General features: G+C 50.2%; 5 protein-coding genes across 5 annotated transcripts; 4 read left to right on the top strand and 1 right to left on the bottom strand.

The window, feature by feature from the left end:
• Positions 1-343: 343 nt before the first annotated feature.
• N7500_003053 (nucleolar and coiled-body phosphoprotein 1 family protein) lies at positions 344-1,634 on the bottom strand (the record flags this gene model as incomplete). Its single annotated transcript, XM_056674199.1, has 2 exons — positions 344-1,507; positions 1,596-1,634. 2 exons carry the CDS (start codon positions 1,632-1,634, stop codon positions 344-346), a joined length of 1,203 nt encoding a protein of 400 aa, XP_056534724.1.
• Positions 1,635-3,178: 1,544 nt separating this feature from the next.
• On the top strand, positions 3,179-7,973 carry N7500_003052 (GTP-Rho binding exocyst subunit SEC3; the record flags this gene model as incomplete). The annotated part of the gene is made up of 3 exons (XM_056674198.1): positions 3,179-3,353; positions 3,536-5,883; positions 5,946-7,973. The coding sequence occupies 3 exons, from the start codon at positions 3,179-3,181 to the stop codon at positions 7,971-7,973; spliced, it is 4,551 nt and encodes a 1,516-aa protein (XP_056534723.1).
• Positions 7,974-8,547: 574 nt separating this feature from the next.
• Positions 8,548-10,588, top strand: N7500_003051 (uncharacterized protein; the record flags this gene model as incomplete). The annotated part of the gene is made up of 3 exons (XM_056674197.1): positions 8,548-8,696; positions 9,136-9,922; positions 9,983-10,588. 3 exons carry the CDS (start codon positions 8,548-8,550, stop codon positions 10,586-10,588), a joined length of 1,542 nt encoding a protein of 513 aa, XP_056534722.1.
• Positions 10,589-11,791: 1,203 nt separating this feature from the next.
• On the top strand, positions 11,792-20,354 carry N7500_003050 (guanine nucleotide exchange factor DCK1; the record flags this gene model as incomplete). The annotated part of the gene is made up of 3 exons (XM_056674196.1): positions 11,792-18,155; positions 18,859-19,316; positions 19,419-20,354. 3 exons carry the CDS (start codon positions 11,792-11,794, stop codon positions 20,352-20,354), a joined length of 7,758 nt encoding a protein of 2,585 aa, XP_056534721.1.
• An 843-nt stretch (positions 20,355-21,197) lies between these two features.
• Positions 21,198-22,457, top strand: N7500_003049 (HNH endonuclease signature motif containing protein; the record flags this gene model as incomplete). Its single annotated transcript, XM_056674195.1, has 3 exons — positions 21,198-21,594; positions 21,650-22,092; positions 22,146-22,457. The coding sequence occupies 3 exons, from the start codon at positions 21,198-21,200 to the stop codon at positions 22,455-22,457; spliced, it is 1,152 nt and encodes a 383-aa protein (XP_056534720.1).
• Between the last annotated feature and the right edge of the window lie 270 nt (positions 22,458-22,727).

Raw genomic sequence — 22,727 nt, 5'->3', positions numbered from 1 at the left:
AGAACGGATCCCAAACTTTTGATTGATATAAGCTAATGAGCAAAAAAAATTCTATGGCAAATGTTGGGTCCAAAGACCTTGTCCATAGCTCCGTATACGCCGTGCTGAGTGAAATTGGTAAAGTATGATGCGGGATATAAGAGCTCCTATCTCCATTTTCATCCATTGCAGCAACAAAAATATAGCGACTATCCCTCCGACAAGGCGACATCCAAGACAAAAGCCCAGTGTCGGGGGTGCTTTGTGGGTTTGGTGGCAATGTTTCTGATTATATGCTGACAATAGCCTGGTATAATGGACTAGCAAGTACGTTTGTGTCGCAAAAGCAAAGAGTCGTCATCGTTTAATCCTCGAACTTGAAAGAGGTGGTGCCAGGGGCAATGTCAATGGGACCGCCGCGGTAGGAGCCACGCTTCTTCTTGTTCTTTTCCTTGGTGAATCCCTTGCCACGAGTCACAGACAGGTCCTTCCAGGCGCGGTCTGCGTATGCGTACGACATGTAGTCGTTGGAGGGGTGGTTATGGGGCAGCTCGCTCAGAAGAGCCAGAGGGGTGGGGCGAGCTCCGGTGTGCTTCTTCTTGGCGGGTCCGTTGCCAGGAGCGGGGCTAGCGCTCGAGGAGGTGGTCTGGACGGCCTCCACGGCCTTCTGAACGGGCTTAGTCTCGGTCTCGGGGGAAGCGGCGAGGGTGTTGCTGCCGGATGAGGAAGTTTCCGAGTCGGAAGAGGAGTCGGACTCGGGGAGAGGAGTCTTCTTTGCCTTCTTCAGGGCCTTCTTGGACTCCTTCTCGGACTCGGACTCGGACTCAGAAGAGGAGTCGGAGGATGAGGAAGAGTCAGAAGAGGAGTCAGAGGACGAATCAGACGATGAATCAGAGGACGAATCAGAGGACGAATCGGACGAAGAAGAGCTCGACGAGGAATCGGAGTCAGAGCTGGAGGAATCCGAAGACGAGGATGAGTCGGACGAGGATGAAGACGAAGAGGAAGCCTCCTTGGGGGTAGGAGCGGTCTTGGCTTTCTTGGCCTTGGGGCTGTCATCTTCGGACGAAGACGAGTCAGAGTCGGAAGAGCTGCTAGACTCGCTGCTAGACTCGGCCTTGCGCTTCACGCCGGCAGACTTCTTAGCCGAAGCGGGGGCAACGGGGGCGGCAGGGGACTTGTCATCATCCTCATCATCGGCATCGCTATCAGAGCTGGAAGAAGACGAGGACGAAGAGGGCGAAGAGGAGCGAGTGGCCTCGCCCATCTCGACATCCGAGTCACTGTCGGAGCTGCTGCTAGAGCTGGAAGAAGAACTGGGGCTAGCAGACTTCTTCACGCTAGAGCTCTGCTCCGAGGCCTGGAATAGTTCCAAGAGGGAGGGAGCATTTTTCGCATCGCTCTTCTTGCTCGACTTTGCCGCTTCCTTGGTGAATGCGGTGCTGGTCTCTGGGAAATTGTCCGACAAGAAAGCTGCGACCGAGGCGATCAGCTGAGGGGGAATTGACTTGGTCTTGGGAGACTCGGTCTGAAATTCAAGCATTGTCAGTCCAATCCTGTATTTGTCTGTTGATCATGCCAATCGGCATATCAAGTTGAAAGTAAATAAAACGTACCTTCTTGACCGAAGTCTTCTTGCTGGAAATCTTGGCCATAGTGACTGAATGGTTCGTTTCGATAGCGAAAGTCAGAGAACCCGCAAGGAGAGAGACGATTTAGAAATAATCTGCCAGGAACCAAAAAAGAGAGCGAAAAAAAAAATATTAAATAAAAGGCGGTGAGATGTCAGCTTCGCGGTTATTGGCGGAGGTTAGTGAGCGGCGGAGATAGGCGGTCGTCCATTCTATTATACAATCTATGTGGTCCACCTGGCAGCATACTACTTCACTAAAACGCACCTTATATCTATAGTTGACTTCTATACTAGGATATATCCGATATCTACTTACTTTGATTTTTTTTTCTATTCTTCAATGCATTTTTATATGATAGGGTACTTTTAGGACCATTCTATTCCGGCTTTTAGATCAAAGGACCTGTGCATGGGTGTTCTGGTTCCAATAACCATAAGTCTGAGCTATAAAGACCAAATGGGCATTCTATCATGTGCTAACACCCAGCAGAGAAGGCTGCACACTACTGAGTGCTATTGATGGAATTGTTTATATAATCATATATTATAGGTGAGGAACATATTTCAAACACACTCATGAATAAGGCTTATTTATATAGCCTAGGTACACTTTCGAGTGCCCTGAGCTCAACGAAACTATCCTCTGTCGTTAATCTATAGAAGCAAGCATTTATGCTTAGCTGATGATACCCTGATACCGTAGCAGGGGAAGTTACAAACTGGTATACCGCTATAGCGGGTTCCTAACACTTGTCTCGCGCAATTTCTTCTAGAGGAACTTTGAATTCCAAGGATATCTAGCTTTTGATAAGTAAGCTACAGCATATCTATCCAAATTGCGCTAGTTTCAGCAAGCTTGTTTATGTTCCCATGAAATTGATAGTTGGAATGGTGGAGGATATGGTTGACCAGAGATAGTGAATGCGATGCATAGAATATAGTAAATTGAACGTATGATACGGAATGCCTTTGCAGTATCGATTCCTCATGTGATAGAGCCTGATCTCTCAAGGCTCCAGGCCTCAGGAGAGGACTGGAGCCATCCAGGGCTGGCCCGAGGCATAGGGATAGCTGACTAATTTTATGCTAGCACTTGTCCACCTGAGCCAATCAATAGGATCAGATTCACAGATGTTTGCTATGCATTTGTGATAGCACACCTCAATAGGTCAGTAAACCCCAAAGCAAGTACTATGTAGTAGAGTGAGAGCTCAATGAGCCATCACCGTGCAAATCCTTTCAATATATGTCGGACATTCCACACGTTTATCTACCGCGTTTGGCCAACCCCGGATCAATTCAATACTCCGCTCCAAGCTCTCCGCCTTCCGCCGAGACAACCTTGATGAGCTAATTCGAACTTCAGCGCTGGCCACTTGCATTACTTTAGACCACAACGTGTACTGCTCTGTACCTCGTCAAATTCCGCCTCAGACGCATTGTACCTCGACGGATTCAATTCCTCCGGCGCGTGGTGCGTTGTGGCGTCGCCGATCCCGATCCTCCCGACCATGTCCCCTTGATCTCGCGGCTACCCACACGTGAGCTCTATCCCTTGACACCATCATGAACGGCAGAGACCGTCCCCGTGGGCCTCCGCAAGGGCCGCCGCTCAATCGCGGAGACCTACAGTCTGATTCGGGCTCTAGCCCAAGCACTATGACAAGAGGGGCCGCCTTTGAGGACGAGAAGAAGCGGATCATTCATAGTTGTTTCGCAAAAAAGGATGAAGATGGGTTATGTACGTATACAATCAACGTACTTCCCCAATGTTGCCCTCTCACTCGAGTTCAATCAATAGTGGTGTGCTTAGCAACACATTGCGACAGTGATGTATAGTGTCCATACGAGATCGCAACACATTTGCTACGTCGAGATATTATGTCGTTCGCGATCTTTGCTAATCCGTCTTGTGGCCCCCAGTGCTCGAGTCTTATATCACCCATGTCCGCATCACCGAGGATGCAGCGCACCCCTCCAGCCCTTCCCCGCCAAACGGACCACCGGAGAACAAAAAACCCCGTATCATTATCATAGCGGTTCGAAAGTCGGGCAGAGTCCGCATACACAAAGCTCGTGAGAACAATGAGGGGACTTACTCTATCGGCAAGACTTGGATGCTCGACGATTTAACCGCAATTCAATCATTTACCTCTCTTGTGCCGAAAACACCAGGAGAGCAGCAACAAAAAGAATGGGCTGGCAATGTAGGGTTCACGGTCACAATTGGAAAGCCATATTATTGGCATGCCAGGACTTCAAAGGAAAAGGATTTCTTCATTGGGAGTTTGGTCAAGATCTATAGGAAATACACCAATGGAAAAATACCCAACCTAATTGGTTTTGATGACAATGAGCGCCAAATGCTGGCAAGGCATGGACAATCGGGGCAGCCAGGACAGCCGGCGCAATCAGCACAATCAGGCGGCCCTTCACATGGTCCACCGCTAAGGGGACAGCCAACACAGCCAGGACAGCTAGGCGGTCCTTCACATGGTCCGCCGCCAAGGGGGCAGCCAGCGCAACCAGGACAACTAGGCGGTCCACCAAACGGTCCACCACCAAGGGGACAGCCAGGACAACCAGGTGGCCCTCCTAGTGGTCCACCCCCAAGGGGGCCGGGTCCAATGCCTCAAACATCGGACAGCCAGTTGCCCCCTTCGCTACAACCGTCCTACAGAGGTCGTGATACCAGCCGCGATGCTCCTCGAGATGTCAACAGAAAGCTTTCCGAAGACCCGACCCTTCGCAATCAAAAAAGCCGCGAGCAGATGTCTCGGCCATCGACCGGTTCTCGGCCATCTACAGGACAAGGCAGACCGGCACCATCTCCATTCGATATACACAAATCTCCTCCTCCTTCACTCCTTTCTGGGCCACCTCTGGACCACCAGCCTCCGCCACGCGCACCTGAGCGTAGCGCAGCAAATTCAAACCCTCCGAGCTCATTATCAGAGCCTAGAGGGACTGATAATCTGAATATTGCAGCACAAGCCAGCAGCTATGCCGATATCCCCGAGTCACTCCGCCCATCTTCGGCTCGCAGCCAGGATCGTGGTCCCAAGCCCCCTCCTCTTGCTACCCAGCCAGTTCCAAACAATGGACCAGAATTTATGCGCAGCAATGATGCACTTCGTCCTGCTACTTCCAGTTCTTTCAATAACGATAGTGGGGATACAGCCTCAGCCTCACGTTCTATGCCTAGCATTGGGCCAAAGTCTCCCCAACGTGGTAGCGGCGAGAAGGCATTCACGTTTAATCAGCCCTCTCTGCCTCAAGAGAGAAGCGCATCAGATGGCTTGTCGGCTAAACCTTCCGCGCAGCCGCGGGAACCGTCTTCGTCACCGGCAATTGAGGGACTGGCTGCAGAGCCTGCTGCTATGATTGCTGCCAATCTGCCCCCAGCAGAGCCTATTCCGCCTTCAATTGAAAAACCAAAGACCCCCGTCGAAACTGTTCCTGTTGGGGATTCTCCATCCCAAGCTTCGCCAGAGCAAGAGGCTGAACGCCCGGGACTCGGCCCTATGGTTAAGAAAAAGGAAGGCAAAGATATTGCAGGGGCCTGGAGAAAGGCTGCAAATGCTTATAGTACTTTCAAGCCCAGGGCTGGTGGGGCTGGTGAGCGACTGCTGGCAGCCGCGAAGAAGTCACAGGCCGATATCGCGGGCCCTGATGGCATCACCAGCGTTGTTCCGGCGCCGTCTCTTACACGGTCGGCAACTGATCCCCCACAGAGTCCAGTGGCAACAAAGTCAGAACAAGATCTACAACTTCCCACGCCCTCTGCAGGGCCGGAAACACCGACTGTTGAGATAACAGAGCCAGCTCCTCAGGACATCGCGGTGGCCCCTGTTCAAACTCCTGAGGTTTCTCGTGAGAACCTCTCTGATATTGTTGTAAAGGTTGAAGATCGTTCAAGATCGCCATCCCCGGCAGCTCAAGGACGTCGTCGCAGACGCCGTGAAGACCACACTATGAAATATTGCCAAGCCCTTGGAATCGATCCCAGCATCCTCGACGGACGTGGTATTGAATTCGATGACATCCTTACTGATTTAGGCTGGAATGGACGGTTGGCCGATGAACAGAAGATTGAAGATTTGGAAGCAGATGTTCGCCGTGAAATTGGCCGTGTCGAGGCCACCAGCTGGCTTGGAAACCTTGAACAGCAGGAAGGAAAGGTTGAACAACTTGCAAGCCTGATCGACAGAACGATTGAGGAGTGTGATGAGCTGGATGGTCTACTAACCCTTTATTCCCACGAACTGAACGTAAGTTTTGGAATTGCAGAAATGAGATTATTTTTTGGTTTGCTAACAAGATCGTATTATAGACTCTTCACGAGGACGTCGCCTATATCGAGGCTCAAGGTCAAGGTCTGCAGGTACAAGCGGCAAATCAGAAGCTGCTGCAAAACGAACTCCAAACTCTTTTGAAGACACTTTCAATATCTTCATCCGAGCTGGGACCACTCAAGGAGGCCTCTTTGAGTAACCCCGATGGGTTGAAGGATACTGAAGGCGCCCTGGCGACGTTGTACAAGGCCATGGTCACAATTGACTCTGACATTGGACAAAACAAGAAACGTCAAGTCGATGCCAGTGTCGGTGTCTATGCTGATACGGAAATTGGCCAGATGCGTGCGATCAAACAAAAGAAGGAAGAGTATCGCTCTACCGCAAACATGTTCCTCGGCCGGCTGCAGCAGTTCATGGCACTTGCCTTCAAAATGGCGGAACAACAACGCATTGATTTAGCAAATGGTGCCAAGGATTCGATGAAATTGGACAATGCCGTACGAGGGCACTTCCGTCAAGAGGTCTGGCGGTATAACGCCCTGATGCTGTTTGCTAAGGAGGTTAGCATGGCAGAGTGGCATAGCCTTGTCGGTCTCTATGAGCAGCAGTCCAAGCTCTCGTACCAGAGCGACTTCCGTGACAATAATCTGGCTTGGAAGAAGACCGCACGCAAACCAACCGGAGATGAGCAGGAACTTCTCTTCACGCACCAAGAGAAGGAGAAAGAAACCGAGGGTCTCACCATGGCTGCACGGAAACTCACGGTGCGACGAGGCAAGACGGTGCGGGCTGCCGCAGGGCTTCGACTGGCTTCGGGCGGCGGAAAAAAAGGAAGGGCTGAGCCATCTGAGGTATTCGGTGGGACTCTGCGGGAGACACTGAACATGATGGCTCAGGAGCAGAACTTCATTATCCAATTCTTCCATCTCGATTCTCTTGCCAGCGCCGACTTCCCCGACTTGGTAGCTGCGACCATTCCAGAAAACCGCTCCTGTCCCGATTTCTCTGCCAACCGGCCGCATGACCCTGATCGAGGAACGGCAAAGAGAGTCGAGCAGATCATGGATGAGGTTTACTCATTCTGGCCGAATGACATGCAGAGCATGGTGGACTGGGCGATGCAGGCCGATCCCCTTCAAGGAATTGGTATTCTTTATGCCCTGGAGATTGCCATGAACGACTTTGATGACACGAATCAAGAGTTCATTCTTCATGCGCTACAGAAGATCCATTCCCGCCTGATGGGACTCTTCAACCGATTTGTCGATGAGCAAATCCGAGGCATTGAGGACACCAAAGTCAAGGTGAACAAGCGGAAGGGAGTAATTTCATTCATGCGAGTGTTCCCGAACTTTTCCAATGCGGTGGAAAGCATGCTGTCCTCCCCGTCCAACGCCTTCTGTGACATTCGCGTTAGTGTCAATGACGCGTACGACCGCATCAACCGTGCGATGTGGGAGTCACTCAAATTCATTGCCAAGGAAGCACCCGGCCAACCTCCAGGTGTCACAGCGGGTGCGGGCGATCCGGAAGACAAGGAGATCCTGAACTATCACATCCTTCTCATCGAGAACATGAACCACTACATCGAAGAAGTGGATGTGCACAACATTCCCGCGCTTGAACGCTGGATCGATAGGGCCCACCAAGACTTCCAGGAGCACATGAAGCTCTATCTTGATGCGGTCATTCATCGTCCGTTGGGCAAATTGATTGATTTCGTCCAATCAATTGACAGTCTCCTCTCCGCTGGCGGTAACCCGACCGACATCGCAGCCCGTGCCAGCCACTCCCGCATGGTGGCCAAGAAGGTTCTCGCCTCGTATGATAATAAGGAAATCCGCCGTGGCATTGAAATGCTTAAAAAGCGTGTGGAGAAGCACTTTGGCGATGCCGATGACCCTGGTCTTAGCCGGAGTCTTGTTATCAAGGTCCTTCGGGAGTGCGAGAACCGTTATGAGAGTACTTATGACCGCACGCGGCAGATTATGGAAGAAGTCTACGAGGGTCAATTGGATCTGGACTGGCGCAAGGAAGAGACCCTTAGCATGTTCCGGAAATGAGATGTACTTATTGAACTTTAATTCCCCTTTTTTTGTTTTTTCTTTCCTCTTTTACTCTCTCATCGGATCTTCTTTGCGTCTTGAGTATATACATTCTTGGATGGTAAGATGAGACACCAACATGCCACCTGAACCGGCTTGGGCAGTCTTCGAAATCAAGCTCGTAGCAAAGTTTTCTTCAAATTAACTTGCAATATCCCCGAGTTCTTTCTTGATGGGAATTGAAATCGATGACAAGCGACAATTCCGGGCAATGAATGTGTCGTTGTATAGCAGCTTGACTAATCCGTGTGAGTACAACCAGTGCCAAGAGACTAGCATAGGTATACCAATGGTAGGTTCCATGAGTTATATGTGTTCAACTAAACTGTCCAATACGAATGTTGGGTTAGCCCGTTAATAATGTGGATGCCTCACCTAACTTCTTTCAGTCAGCTGGGAAAAGACGACCTCGGGAGATTACTAGTAAGACCGTGTACAGCCCTGTAGCCTTTTCGGGTAAGGTCGCCCTTGGCTCAATCGTTTTTAATAGAGACACCCGGACTTTACTCCTTCATTGAATTTCAATCTTAACATGAACTTCCCTCGAGAACCATGGACTGGTCGCTTACCAGGGGCTGGGACACCAGTCCAAGGCCAGAAGCGAAGCCCTCCATTTGCTGCAGATTCCTCTTCAAAACGAAAACGTGCTAAAGCCCAGTGCGGATTCACAGACTCAACCTGGTATGCATGGTATCTAGTATGCGAAAGCGTATGTTACTCCCGATATCTAAGTCCGATGGACTTGAAACTTAACAAATCATAGTTCGATCTGAGCGGAAAGGACTTGGCCAGTCTTTGCCTCGTCTCAAAAGCGATGAACGATCTGATAACTTCTTTCTTATATCGTTCTCTCAACATCGGGGTGACAGATCATTTCGTGAGAGGTTATCCCGGTAGTCTTGCGTGTAGGCTGCTGGATACCTCTCGCGACTCACCACGGTGTTTTGTTCGGAATATCACTATCACACCCCGTCGATCGTACGGATGGGGGCCAAACGAGAACAAACAGCCTATCTCTAAGTTGATAGAGGGCCTCCCGAATCTGCGTTGCGTAAAGTACAAAACTGCCCATTTCTACAGTCAAAATTTCAAGGCCCGGGGTGACTAATATGTGTCGCAGGCTCAACGTTCCCTACGATACCATCGAAAACTGTCTGACATGCCTTGATAAGCATCCCCGAAAGCCGGAACTTCACTTGCTCCAAGAGGATGGTGAACATCTCCGTTCTCATCCACTCCCAAGAGTGACCTTGATCAAAGTTCACCAGCAGAAAGACTTATATACCAACATGTATTCTCCTCCGCTGAAGATCCACCACTTCCGGAATTTCATCACTTCTTGTCCCAACTTGAAGTCTTGCTCGTGGGTAGTGAGTGGGTATGAGGCATCTAATGGTCAGACACCCAGCGACTTTGAGGGGTTCGACATTCCGAAACCTTTACCTTCACTTGAACATCTAGCTCTTGATGGACACTATCTAGGTAGCGCAATGTGGCATGGGTGGGAAGCTGATTTCAATTGGTCCAGTCTTTCGTCTCTCGAAGTCAGCGGGTTGTTTGTGCTTGAGAATATCAAACTCATGACAGGGCGTTTGATCAATCTTAAGCACTTGAAGGTTATAGGGAGTGACGTCCAAAACGAAGAGCTGTGCCGAAGCCTGGAGCATTTCTTGGTGCTTTTTGACACACTAGTGGATCTGGAAATATTGAACTGCTTTGTTCCACTGCACGTTATTGCTCGTCATACTCGTTTGGTCAACCTCTGTGTGCATATCGGCGACACCTGGAATTGTCTAGACTCTCGCCTCGTGTTGAGTAACGACGACTTGATTTCTTTGGATACATTGTGTCCTCGATTGGAGAATCTGGAGCTGGATATTGAGCGCGAGAATGGAACAAATGAGTGGGTAAGTGTAGTTCCTGACCTTCTTGGAAGAATGATCGACTGACTATAGTTAAAGCCTCAGGCAGTTCTAGACACTTTAGCGCGTGGTTTCTCAAACCTCAAGACACTCGCTCTCCATTCACGGATTGGCAATTTGGTGCGAGATTATTCCGGATATTTGGGTTTGTATGAAGAGTGCCATTTCTTTGAGCCTGAGTTGACGTACAAGACGGCAAAAGAGATCGGTTCCAATTTCTTTGCCACTCGACGACGAGAATTTAATCCAAGCTCCGAATCTCCGGGCATGTCAAGGGGATTTGGAAGACTCCTAAAATTGACATTGAAGGCGGGACTCAATAAAGGATTACCGTGTCCCAAGCGCTGGAAAGAAATGCACTACGAGTTCAACACCTTGACTTTCGACATGTTACCACCCAGGACTACGGGTGAAGCACCTGAGTTGGTGCACTTGGAAAGGGAGAATCAAGAGAAAAAGTGTCGTCAGTTCTCAGATCCATTAGTGGCTTTCCACTTACGGCTGAAGATATTGATCGCCGAGGAGGGCTCACGCTTTGTTCCCACACGCAATCCCTATGGCTCCAAAGTAGTTTGCAAATTTCGGCAGCGAGTACCACCTCGTCGGTCAGAGAGACTTGCACGGAGGCGGGCGATGGAGTCAGTGGATTGAAAAATTGACATTGCTGTAAATATAGCGAACGAAGATTGACGAGAAATTGTCAATCATATAGTCACCCTTCGTTCCGCTAAGCATCTTTTTTATATCAGAGAAGCTCTTTTCACGTTCTTAATCGGTTCTAGGAGGCCATTCTCTATACCTCAAGGTGCATCATCCCCCTTTTATGGAATGCAAGCATAGAACTTCCACGCGATTGATCCACAGTCCAGTGATAAGACTAGACCGTTTCCCTAACGGTCCATATGCAGAATATTGGATCTCAAGGGGTATGCAGCCAACATGCCATTGCAGATGTCACACTGCTATGGAGCGTCGGGATTGAGTTGAAGTTGTCGATGTTTGGTTCTTATTCCTACTCGGTCATATCTATAATACCCTATTAAACAAGCATCTAAGAAGAGGTGAGAAGACTGTAGACCATATCAAGTCTTCTATACCAAAGTGCCTTCTTATTGGTTAGGTTGACCCACCGTTCGGGTTCATATGGTTCAGGGGGAACAGGTCGTCATGTACGGAGTAATGTGGACGGAGTACCGGTAGTAATGTATTGAATAATAGGATCTATCACATTATACTTGATCAAATCAGAATTCAATTATTGTTTTACATGCTAGGAGATCTTGAAACAGTCTGGAGATCTAATGAAGCAAGGTCAAGCAGTTATCCAAAGTCCCAACTTGGGCTCTTAAGATGATGTGGGGATGATCTTCGATCTGAATGTTCTTCTCCTTGCAATCTCTCCCTCTCTTCCGATATTTCTATTTTGTCTATTTTTTTCAGATTTCTTGTTCTGTGTGTGTGTGTGTGTGTTTTTTTTACGGTGAGTTTCTCTTCCCCACGGCTCTAAATTGTGTCTCCACCAAAATGTCAAGGGGGGCACGGATGCTCAATTGCAACTCCAGACTTTTGTCTGTGTAGACAATCTTTCCTTCTTTTCCTCGCTTTCCGACAGGGCTACTTTGGTTGTACCCTCTCTAATCATGTCACTTTAGATCGTTACCTGTCGCATAACATTCCTCGTCCCCACATTCCTCTGATTCCCGAGACCTTGAATCCCCCCATTGCATGTGGCCATCGAAACGAACATTCCTCGATCCACCCCGAACCCCTTCCCGCGAAACTTGCGATCGGAGATCCGTTTGTGGGGATTGGCACACCGAGCTCTAATCGCGTCGAGCGATTCACAACACAGCCATGCCCTGGCGGCCGCTGCCTCGCATCGCCTTTGCCGTGGCCATATACCCTTTCAACCCATCTTCCCCCGCAGATTTACCATTGGAGCTTGGCGATGAGCTGTACATAATAGAACAAGGAGGAAAGGATGGCGAGTGGTGCCGAGGCTATCTGGTTGCGCCGCCCTCGCTGCTAGCCGGCTTGACAAGCACGAAGGGTCAAACACTCGAAGCTCGCGTGTTCTCCGGTATTTTCCCGCGGAACTGTGTCGAGATTAGAGAGGTGCTCGGCGATGGCGATGGATATAAAGCGTTGCTGAATGGCGATCGGAAGAGCATTGATCGACTGACACTGTCTGGCTGGGATGGAGACTTCATGTCCCGCAATAGTCTGGCTTATTCCGTCAGTGACTTCCCGGCTGCTGGTGAGGTGTCTGATGTGGTCTTTGCGAAAAAGGGGAAGCCCTCTCAAATTATCATTCACAAGACCGAGGGGTCAAATCAGGCAAGTCCGCAATGGCGGACGGGGTCGATCCCGCACACGCCTGTCTCCTTTGCTCCTCGCGATCCCGATGCGCCCAAACCTGCTGCCCCAGTTCCAATGCTGAAGATTGGTGATGAAACTCCGACTTCTCTCACGGAGCCACTGGTCGATGAGATCGCATCGTGTCTGCGCGAATGGCATTCGACCAATTTACATGAACTGCTGTTGGCACGTCGATATGATGTGCTGGAGGAAATGTCAACTATTGTACAAGAGCTGGACTTTGCGAGACGACAATTGCTACACAATGTTCTAACCGGAAAGGAGAAGGAAGCATTGCGGGTCGAGACAGTCTGGAAACTTGTCAAGGCAAACAAAATGCTCAGCGGGGACGTGATCGTTCGCGATCCCGAACAAAGAGGCCGTTTGCTGACGGGTGATGACTCCGCTATCCAATTGGCAAAGCTACAGTCTGAGATGAGTATGCTCGATTCCCATCCCACTCAAACATCCGATGCTACCGCACTCCATCATTTTCTGCTGGAAATCAATGCGATATCAGGGAATGCGCCAGGCCAAGTGACCATTGGAATCCAGCTGTTTTCCCGATCAGACGCCGGCGCACTCAGTCCATTATCCGAGACCTTTAGCTTAGATATCCCGTCTCCTGATAAGTTCATCAACATGAGCCAAAGCAGTAAACTGAAGACGCTGTTCACCGATTTGGCCGCAACAGATGTCGGAGATGGGTCCGCAAATGGGCGGCAGCTCTATCTAGTTGCTTGGGTTCGTGCTCCAGAGACTCGGTCCACATCTGATGCCACTCCGGTGTCGAGGCCCTCAATCTCACGAGACAGTCCGACCCCAACCAAGGCTACTGCAAACGGGGGCGTTCATCCCTCAGTTAAGGGCAGTTTGAAAACGCGACGCAGCATGATGTGGACAGCCAAGCCACGTGGACCGAGCTTCGATCAGCCATCTAAGCCCACTACCCAAGGAGTTCCACGAACATCGAGCAGTGCGTCCAGCTTGAAAGAGCCAACCACCCCTCAACCCACCCCAACGAAGGAGGTTTCGGCGATCCGCACTGTTGGCGTTGGGATCCTGGAGATCTCACCCGTTCTCCGGCAGGATAAGGACGCAGAGCAGGTGATCAACATTTGGTCGCCCCGTCGAGACGGGGAAGACGGTGAGGGGCTGACGGATGGCTTTGACAAGTTGATCCGAGCCTTGCTTCCTAGTCCCACCGGCCGGTATGTGCGTGCCGATCCTGCAGCACGCTTACATCTCCACCTGCGCCCCTTTACCAGTAGCGACGCCGAGATCTTGATCCGTCAGAATCCTACTATATTGCATGATGTCGTACAGACACAGCGCATTGGATTCTCCAAGGCTCCAACGAAGCCAAGATCCGACATTTACGTGACCCTATCTCAGGCTGTGTTTCCCACAGATGCCCTTCTCTCGCACCCACAGGCTGGTCAAATTCCTCTGCAGGCGACCACCGGACTCCACAATCTCCAACTTACTCTCGAGGTCCGAGATGCTAAAGGAGCACGGATAGACAAATGTGTCTTCCCTTCATCATCCAAGACTTCGAACACGGCATGGCGCACTACAATTGCCCAGCGGGGCTCGCCTTGGAACCAAACGATCCGCCTCAAGATCCCCACGGAACAAATTCCTGGCTCGCATATGGTCATGAGTGTTGCAGATGCACCAGAATTTCCCTTTGCTCTTGCTTGGATGCCCCTTTGGGACCAGCAGGCTTTCATTAGAGATGGGCGTCATTCCTTGCTGTTGCATGCCTATGACAAGCAGACATCTAGCATTGAGAATGGAAGGGGTGCTTATCTCAACCTCCCATGGAGCGCGCTCGGCAAGAATGAATCCGCCAAAGATGAAGCTGTGACCGGTCCATTGGCCACTTTGCACCTTGAAACCCACCTCTGCAGCACAGAGTACTCCCAGGATCAGGTTATTCTGAGTCTTTTGAACTGGCGAGAGCGGCCCGTGGACGAGGTCCTAGATACCCTGAAGCGTTTACTCTTTGTTCCCGAGATCGAGATTGTGAAACAACTCAGCGGTGTCTTCGATGCCCTCTTTGGAATCCTGGTGGAGAATACTGGTAATGAAGAATACGAGAACTTGATTTTCAACAACCTGGTCACTGTTCTGGGAATTGTTCATGATCGACGATACAACCTCGGTCCGCTGGTCGACCGCTACGCCGATGAGCAGTTCAACTTTCCATTCGTCACCCCGTGTCTTATCCGAAGCTACCTGCGGCTCTTGAACGCAGCGACCGACGGTACGCAATCTCGCAGTCTTCGCGCTGCCTTCAAGGTCGGACGCCATCTGTTGAAGTTCATTATCAAGGCCCGCGAGCAGCAAAAGGCCAAAGAAGAAGGTATTGGCATCACCACGGTGCAATCCACCTTCAACCGAGACATGCACACCATTTTCAAGGCTCTTGAGACTTTGATGAAAAACTCCTCGCCGGCTTTGGTGGGCAGCAAAACACTGGTGGTTCAGCATTTCCATTCATGGTTACCTGAGCTCTCCAATGTCCTGAGCAAGGATGAAATTATTATGATCGCTCTGAGTTTCATGGACTCATGCAAGGATGTCACCGGCATGCTGATTCTTTATAAGCTGGTTCTCATTCAGAACTATACCCTGTTCGATGTTTTCACCTCTGGCGAGGAGAGACGCACTTTGATCTCCAGTTGTATTGGCTGGCTGGCCCCGTACTGGGGTTCCACCTCACGCGTCTCGGATTTGTACCGTGATCAGGTGCGCCTGAGTAGTTCCATCGTGGCTCAATTGCTCAGCCAGCCAGATCCTCTGATCTACGGATTCATGCCAAACATCGTCGCCTCTTACTGTGCTATCTCCGCAGAGGGTGTAGATGAGACGGAATACCTGTCTTTACTTTTCAGCAAGGCTTTCCCCTTCCAAATGAAGACTGCCAAGACTCCTCAAAGCTTCGATGAGTCTTTGGTCGAAATATCTGCGCTCATGGCTGCTATTTCCAAGATCGCGTCTCCCAAGCTGCCCTCCTTGAAAGAATTGGAGCTCGCACTCTTTGTCGCTCAGACCCTTGAGGCCCACAACTCCATTCTCGATTGCGAGGCTTATCCCGAGACCTGGTTCAGTATTCATGTGTACAACCACCGCGCGACTATCAAAAGTCTTGAACATATTGCAGTGTTGCTAATTGACAAACTCCTCCCGGCACCGGATGATGCCGACACATTTGATACCAAACTATGGGAGTCATTCTTTATGACTCTATTGAAGGTGATCTCTAGCGATGTCCTTGCGCTCGAGACCTTCCCCGAGCAGAAGCGTCGCGCTGTCTGGAAGATCGCCGGTGATGTGCGTGAGCAAGGTGCGGACTTGTTGCAGTCTACCTGGGAGGCCATTGGTTGGGATACCACGGACGAAGAGAGGGAGCGCTTCAATTTGAAGAAGCTTGGCGGTTACCAGGTCCAGTATGTTCCCGGCCTGGTTCCTCCCATCATTGGTCTGTGTCTCAGTGTCCACGAGGGACTGCGACATGTTGCTGTTCAGATACTGCAGACGATGATTCTGAGTGAATGGGATCTGAACCAGGATATCTCCATTATCGAAACGGAGATCATCTCGAGCTTGGATATCCTATTCAAGTCTAAGCAGATGAATGAGAGCGTCAGCCAGAAGATTTTCATCGGCGAGCTGTTGGATCTGTTCGAGAATGCGACTATGTCCGATGATCTTTTGTCAAATGCTGTCAAGAGTCTTGTCGGGACAGTCGATGAACTCCTGGATCTTTTAGTGGCTTCTCAGAGCGGCGCCTCAATCCAGAGTCTGCACGCTCTGAAATTGATGGAATATATGAAGGACATGGGTCGCGAGGATATCTTCATTCGTTACGTTCATGAACTTGCCGAGGCTCAGGCCGCAGCAGGCAACTTCACTGAAGCAGGCCTTGCCCTTCAGTTCCATGCCGACCTCTACGAATGGGATCTCACCAAACCTATGCCGGAACTGCTCAGACCCGCATTCCCAGCTCAAAGTGCATTCGAACGGAGAGAGGCTTTGTACTTCTCTATCATCCAAAACTTCGAAAACGCCATGGCCTGGAGTCCCGCGTTGACTTGCTACAAAGAGCTCGCAGCGCACTACGAGCACACGACAATGGATTTCGCCAAGCTCTCCCGAGCCCAAAGCTCCATGGCTCGAATTTACGATATCATCGCCAAGGGCAACAAACAATTCCCGCGCTACTTCCGTGTGGTCTACAAGGGTCTCGGGTTTCCTCCCGGTTTACGCGATAAGGAGTTCATCTTCGAGGCCTCCCCGACAGAACGCATGGCCTCTTTCGTGGATCGCATGCAGCGGGAACATCCTACTGCACAGATCTTGTCTACTGGCGAGAGCCCTGACTACGAAGGCCAATTCCTCCAAATCAGTGCCGTCAGCGCATACCGCGATGTGTCTCATCCTGTCTACCAGCGCTCAAAGGTTCCGTCGTCTGTCCGCGAGCACCTACTAATCTCGGATCCGTCTCGTTTCTCTACCACCTTGCGACGACACACGAACAGCTCGGATGTACGGGAGCAATTTGTCGAAAAACTCGTTTTCACTGTCTCAGAGGCGTTCCCGAACATCCTCCGTCGTAGTGAAATTGTTTCCGCCCAGGAGATTGCTCTATCGCCTCTGCAGACTGCCATTGAGCGTACGTGGCGCAAGACACAGGAACTTCAACTTATTGGGCGCCGTGCTGCGTCAGGCGAGGATTCTAGTCTATCTAATCTGACCGAAGCTTTGGAATCATTGCTTGAGCTCAGATCGCCAACCTCAAACTGTGTGGCATTGTACCGTGTATTCTTATCGGATGCGGAGATGGCAAGGAACAAGCTGCTTGAGGAAGTTGATGAAGACGCTGAAGGAGTCCAACCAACACCGCAGCCTGTGGACCCAATGGAGACTGCGCTCTCTGTTGCCCTTATCGACCACGCCTTGGCTATCAAACATGCGTTGTCTCTTTACCAACGTCCCGCTCAGCAAGCTACCCAAGCCGAACTGCTTCGACGCTTCGAAGATGTCTTCGAGCCCGAGCTGGGCTGTCTCATGCCAGCTCCGGCGGAGTACACCTCCCCTCCCCCCACCCAGACAGCCCGCCAATCCCCCGTCTTGGGCGACAGCCGCCGAATGCCACCTGTCCAGCAAGCTGTTAGTCCGGAAGACCCCCACCGCGCAGTGCGAGGCAAGGCCCACACCCGCAAGCGCTCTGACCGACAATCCGTCAGTCACCGGATCAGCATCATTAACCCCTTCAAACGATCTCACGGCGCCACCAACTCCATCTTCACGATCCAGCCATCGGACAGCAAGGGCCAAATCGTGGATGAACATGACGAAAACATCGACGACGACACGGCCACGATCCACAGCCGCACCACCAGCCATTCCCGTGGCGGCCGAAGTGAGAAGCGCCGCAGCTTCTTCGGCGGCGACAAGACATACAAGCACGACACCTCGGCGTCCGTCGCCCATGATTCCCAGACCTCATTGAACACGCACAATGCCGCCCGCGACACGGTCCCCCGCTCCCAGGACGGCCGCAGTCGGGCGGGCTCCCAGCACCGCGGCCCTACCGCCACCGGTGCAGCCACGGACCGAACTGCGCCCGCCTCCAGTGGTGGGTGGTCTACACTCCCATCCACGCGGGATTATTCACGGCCAGTCACGCGCGAAAGTAATGGGATGACTTTAACAACTACGAATGGGACGGCACCTTTGTCTCCTGTTCTCAATAATAGTAATAGTGGGATGCGGGATTCGGTGTTCCGTCGTTTCAGTATGCTCAAGGGTGTTGGGCGCAAGAGCAGTCGGATGGATTTTAAAGCTCATGGTGCGCTTCCCGAGGAGTAATGACCCCCCCTTCCCCCTTTTTTTTTCCTCTCTCTATTTTTTTTTTATTCTATCCTTTATACCTCTTTTTTGTGTCTCATCCCTCCTTTTATTTTTCTTTTGATGTGATTTACTACCCTGATGTATTCTATGTGGAGGATTCTCCGGTGTTTTTCAGATATATATCCCATCTGTGCTATATAGTTCCCTAATGTTATTTACTCCTATGATCCCATGGTTAGGTACATGTGCAGGTTAAGTTCGAATTGACCATGGATCTCTTGAAGCCCGTCCGTGCATCCAATTGTGGAATGTGGCAGTGCAGGGTCTTGGCGATACAGCTGTCGCCAATCACAATATTCGATGATGTATGATGTGGAGTGTTCCAGGTATCCCAAGCTCCTTCCCCCACCGACTGGGCCACGATCCACCAATTGGCTCTCCACTCTGTCTGCATGTTCCCTGACATTGAAAGGCTGTGCCAACCTTGATTTTCCGAAATTTCTCATTGTCATCGCTAAAAGAAAGTGGCTCGATCCCCACTCCATTCCTCGACCTTGGAAGCTTGGCCTAATGTGTGGGTGTGATACTGTTTTCCCCCTTCCTTTCTTCTCATCCGCTCCTTTCCGGCTTTCTGTGAAAGTCCCTATACCAATTCCGTTCAGGTAACGGAAATATTCTAACTAACTTGAGAATATATCCAGCTCTCCCAAATTTCCGCTCCTACTTTCGAAGCCACACCTTCGGTCCGCGAAGAATGAACTCGACAAATGGCACCCTGGCCAATGAGCGAACAGGCCTGCTTGCTTCACACCGTGGCTCCTTCGATGGCATCGCACCTCACGAGCACATAGATCATGGACAACACCACCACCACCCCAAGGATAACCGCGTCTGGGTGCAATGGCCCATGCATGTCGTCCGTCTAACCTGGAAAACCATCGTCCGTGACTACGTCAATGTTCTACTTATCTTCGTCCCCTTGGGCATCGTTGCCGGTGCCCTTGGTTGGGACTCCACCACTGTCTTTACGCTCAATTTCTTTGCTATTGTTCCCCTCGCTTCGCTGCTCAGCTTCGCCACCGAGGAACTGGCCGCTACTCTGGGCCAAGCGCTTGGCGGTTTGATGAATGCCACTTTTGGAAATGCTGTTGAGTTGATTGTAAGTTTGCCAAGCCTCAGCCCCTAGATCAATGCCCAAAGTGCAGTGCTATGTAGCGAGTGATATGTGTGGATCATGATACTAATGTGCTTTGTGTGTTAGGTCAGCATCATTGCCCTGAGACAGGGGCAGATTCGCGTCGTTCAGGCCAGTATGCTCGGTAGCATCTTGTCGAACATCCTCCTCGTTCTGGGATGCTGCTTCTTCGTCGGCGGACTCCGCTATCGCGAACAATCTTTCAACACCACAGTCGCATCAACCATGTCTTCGCTTATGGCTGTGGCTTCCGCTTCGCTTATCATCCCTGCTACGCTCTACGCTGCGATTTCGGATAAGAAAGTCGTCAAGCATAGTCCAGATGACGATAAGCTCCCGGACCCGGACCAGACTGCGCAGGACAACATCCTTATCTTGTCACACGGCACCGCTATCATCCTGTTGCTTATTTACGTCATGTACCTCTACTTCCAGTTGGCGTCCCACTCCGACCTCTTTGAAGAGTCGAATGCCAGCGATACCGAAAATACCGCTGGCGCCGAGGAGGAAGAGCAAGAGGAAGAAGAACGCATCCTCAGTCCCTGGGCTGCGGCCGTGGTTCTCGTCGTCGTGACCGTCCTCGTCTCTATTTGCGCTGATTACCTAGTCGATGCTATCGATCCCCTAGTAAAGACAACCGGCATGAGCAAGACGTTCATCGGACTGGTGTTGATTCCGATTGTGGGTAATGCCGCGGAACACGTCACTGCCGTAGTGGTTGCGTACAAGGATAAGATGGATCTTGCTATCGGAGTTGCTATCGGTAGCAGCTTGCAGATTGCACTGTTCGTCACGCCGTTCTTGGTCATTCTAGGCTGGATCATGGGTGTCGAGATGACACTGCACTTCCAGACTTTCGAGACGGTTGCATTCTTTATTTCTGGTTTGGTGGTTACTCTGCTTATTCAGGATGGAAAGTCAAATTACCTGGAGGGTGGTATGTGTCTCGGCATGTATATCATTCTGGCTTTGGCGTTCTACGTCTACCCTGATAACATTTAAATGTTATCAAGCTGAGGCTTGGGTTCGGATTATTTTCGGGTTGGGGCGGTTGTCTGGTGGCTCTCTCTTTTGTGTATTTACCCTAGCATCTGCTGTGTTTTCTTGTCTATGTCAAACATACTTGTTCATAGTACATACTTTGGTAGTCAAAATTGTATGTGTGGGTATATTTTTACAATACTTTACTACCTTAGAAAGCCTAAGTAATTTGGCCTCGGTAGTGGAAGTGGTGACTATAGGTTGCTTACTAGCCTTCGAGTCCACTAGGCCGCTATACACTTAGTAGATATATCTAGCTAAGCTCTTTCTATTAGGATGATCCCTATACAAAGTATTACTTACAAATTACATTAAGTCTATCTCTAATCCCACTCCCACACTATACTTAATAGTAAGACACTAGGTAGAATATAGGTAGGATATTACCTGACTAGTTACTTACAGGGCTAGGGACCTAGGTTTATTAGGTATCACACTAGGTATATAGTGGCCTTTATAGTATCAGGCCTTATAATAGTGGTGGTATACCTAGTAGATCCTACCTTTTACTAGTAAAGAAGGATCTCTTTTAGGGTAGCTACCCCCTAAAATAGGGTTAATTTATCCACTAGTAGTAGGGTATAGACTAGAAGCCTATCTATTAATCTATACTAAGTTGTAATACTTGTTATATAGCTATCTTAAAATAGCTATAGCTTTTTCTACTCCCTAGATAGACTGCGACATCGCCCATGGACGGGCGGGTGGGCATTGCCCACGGGCCTTATGTAAGCGGGAATTAAGCGCAGATCTTCCTTTACTTGGCGTCTACGTAGGTATCAATTCTGTGCAATACTTCCCAAAATGGAAAAGAGAAATCGATCAGCTTCACCTTCCAACACACCGCGTGCCCAACGAGCTATACGTCGATTGGAGAGAGCAACCCTGCCCGTAGTATCCCCGCTTACAGTACCCCAGCCAACAGGACCCCTGCCCATAACACCCTGCGGACTGTCAATACTCTCCACGGACACTGCAGACTCACTAACCAGTTTAGAGCAAGACGCCCGGACTAGGATCCATGCTTATGAAAACCAGTCACTTCGCGATGAGACGCTGTTGAAAAGCGGCTTGAATGCATTTCTCACGTGGCTACCAGAGGCCGGTAGAACCTCCATCGCGAGAGATATTATTGGGACAAGCTCCGACCGAGAGCTGTACGATGTCTTCATGAACCTTTTTACTGGACTTGCTGTACCGAGTAAGTACGTTCCGTTCAAAAGTATTCGTTCATTTTCCTTAACATTGCTAAATAGTGAAATCCCGATCAAAAGCACCCTCTGTTGTGGAAAGTCCTTATCCAAAGCGCCAGGAGCACGTCGATATAGTTACCTCCCTTGATCAACCTGAAAGGCGTGACTCTTCGTTCGCGGCACAGCTCCAATTGCGGGACACCTATCGCTGTGTAATCACGGGTCAGCTGAACACCGATCAATGGGAGCACGAAGGGGAACCAGGAGATGTTCACTTTGGCCCGACTGAGGGGGCTCACATAATACCTTCTGCGTTTGCCTCGTGGCCAGGGGTGTCCGGAGCGCCAAGAGATATGTCAAGTACCTGGGCCTTACTATACAAGTGTTTCCCTGGGCTACGCGAAATAATTTCAGCAGAGGAGATCAACACTCTTCGCAATGGAATCACTCTTCGAGACTCGGTGCATACCCAGTTTGGCAAATTCACAATTACCTTAAAACCAACCGTAAGCAGGCAATGATCTACCATAAAACTATATATGTTCACTCTTCTTATCAGGATATCGAAAATGAGTACGAGGTGAAGACTTATAAGCGCTACCCCTCGGCTGACATCCTCCTCATTCCCTCCAATCGGCGCGTCCGATTTTTGCCAAACACAGAGTATGAGATTCCCTGCCCCGCAATTCTCGATGCGCATTGGAGAATGTGCGAAATTTTTAATGCATCGGCTATGGGAGAGACCATTGAACGACATCGTCGGAAATGGGAAGAGTTAAGAGACTCTGGGTGCGCTGTTGTTAGAGAGGACGGTACGACCGATCTCGCTAGTCTACTTGATATCGCGCTACGGGGCCAAGTTCCCGCATGAGTACACGCTTTACACTTCTGTATTAGTATCAGGTCTAGGGCAATCTTCATTCTTATGAAGTCCCCTTCAATTATCACGTTCATCGCTCTCCGTGTGAGAATACCAGAGATCGATTCAAGAAAAGGTGAGACACATCTCAAGTCCACCTTCGATATTGGATCCGGATATCATTCAGGGGAGCCATCACGTATCTTTGTAGTAGAAATGCTTACACATTCCTAATCAGGGCCACGATCAACTTTACATTGAGATCAAAAAGCGGTAAAAGGT

The sequence above is a fragment of the Penicillium coprophilum genome (genome assembly GCF_028826855.1).
Source record: "Penicillium coprophilum strain IBT 35676 chromosome Unknown utg000002l_segment0_segment1, whole genome shotgun sequence".
In the NCBI taxonomy this organism is placed as follows: domain Eukaryota; kingdom Fungi; phylum Ascomycota; class Eurotiomycetes; order Eurotiales; family Aspergillaceae; genus Penicillium; species Penicillium coprophilum.
Note: the sequence above shows the minus strand (reverse complement) of the source record. Positions and strands in the feature narration are given on the sequence as shown.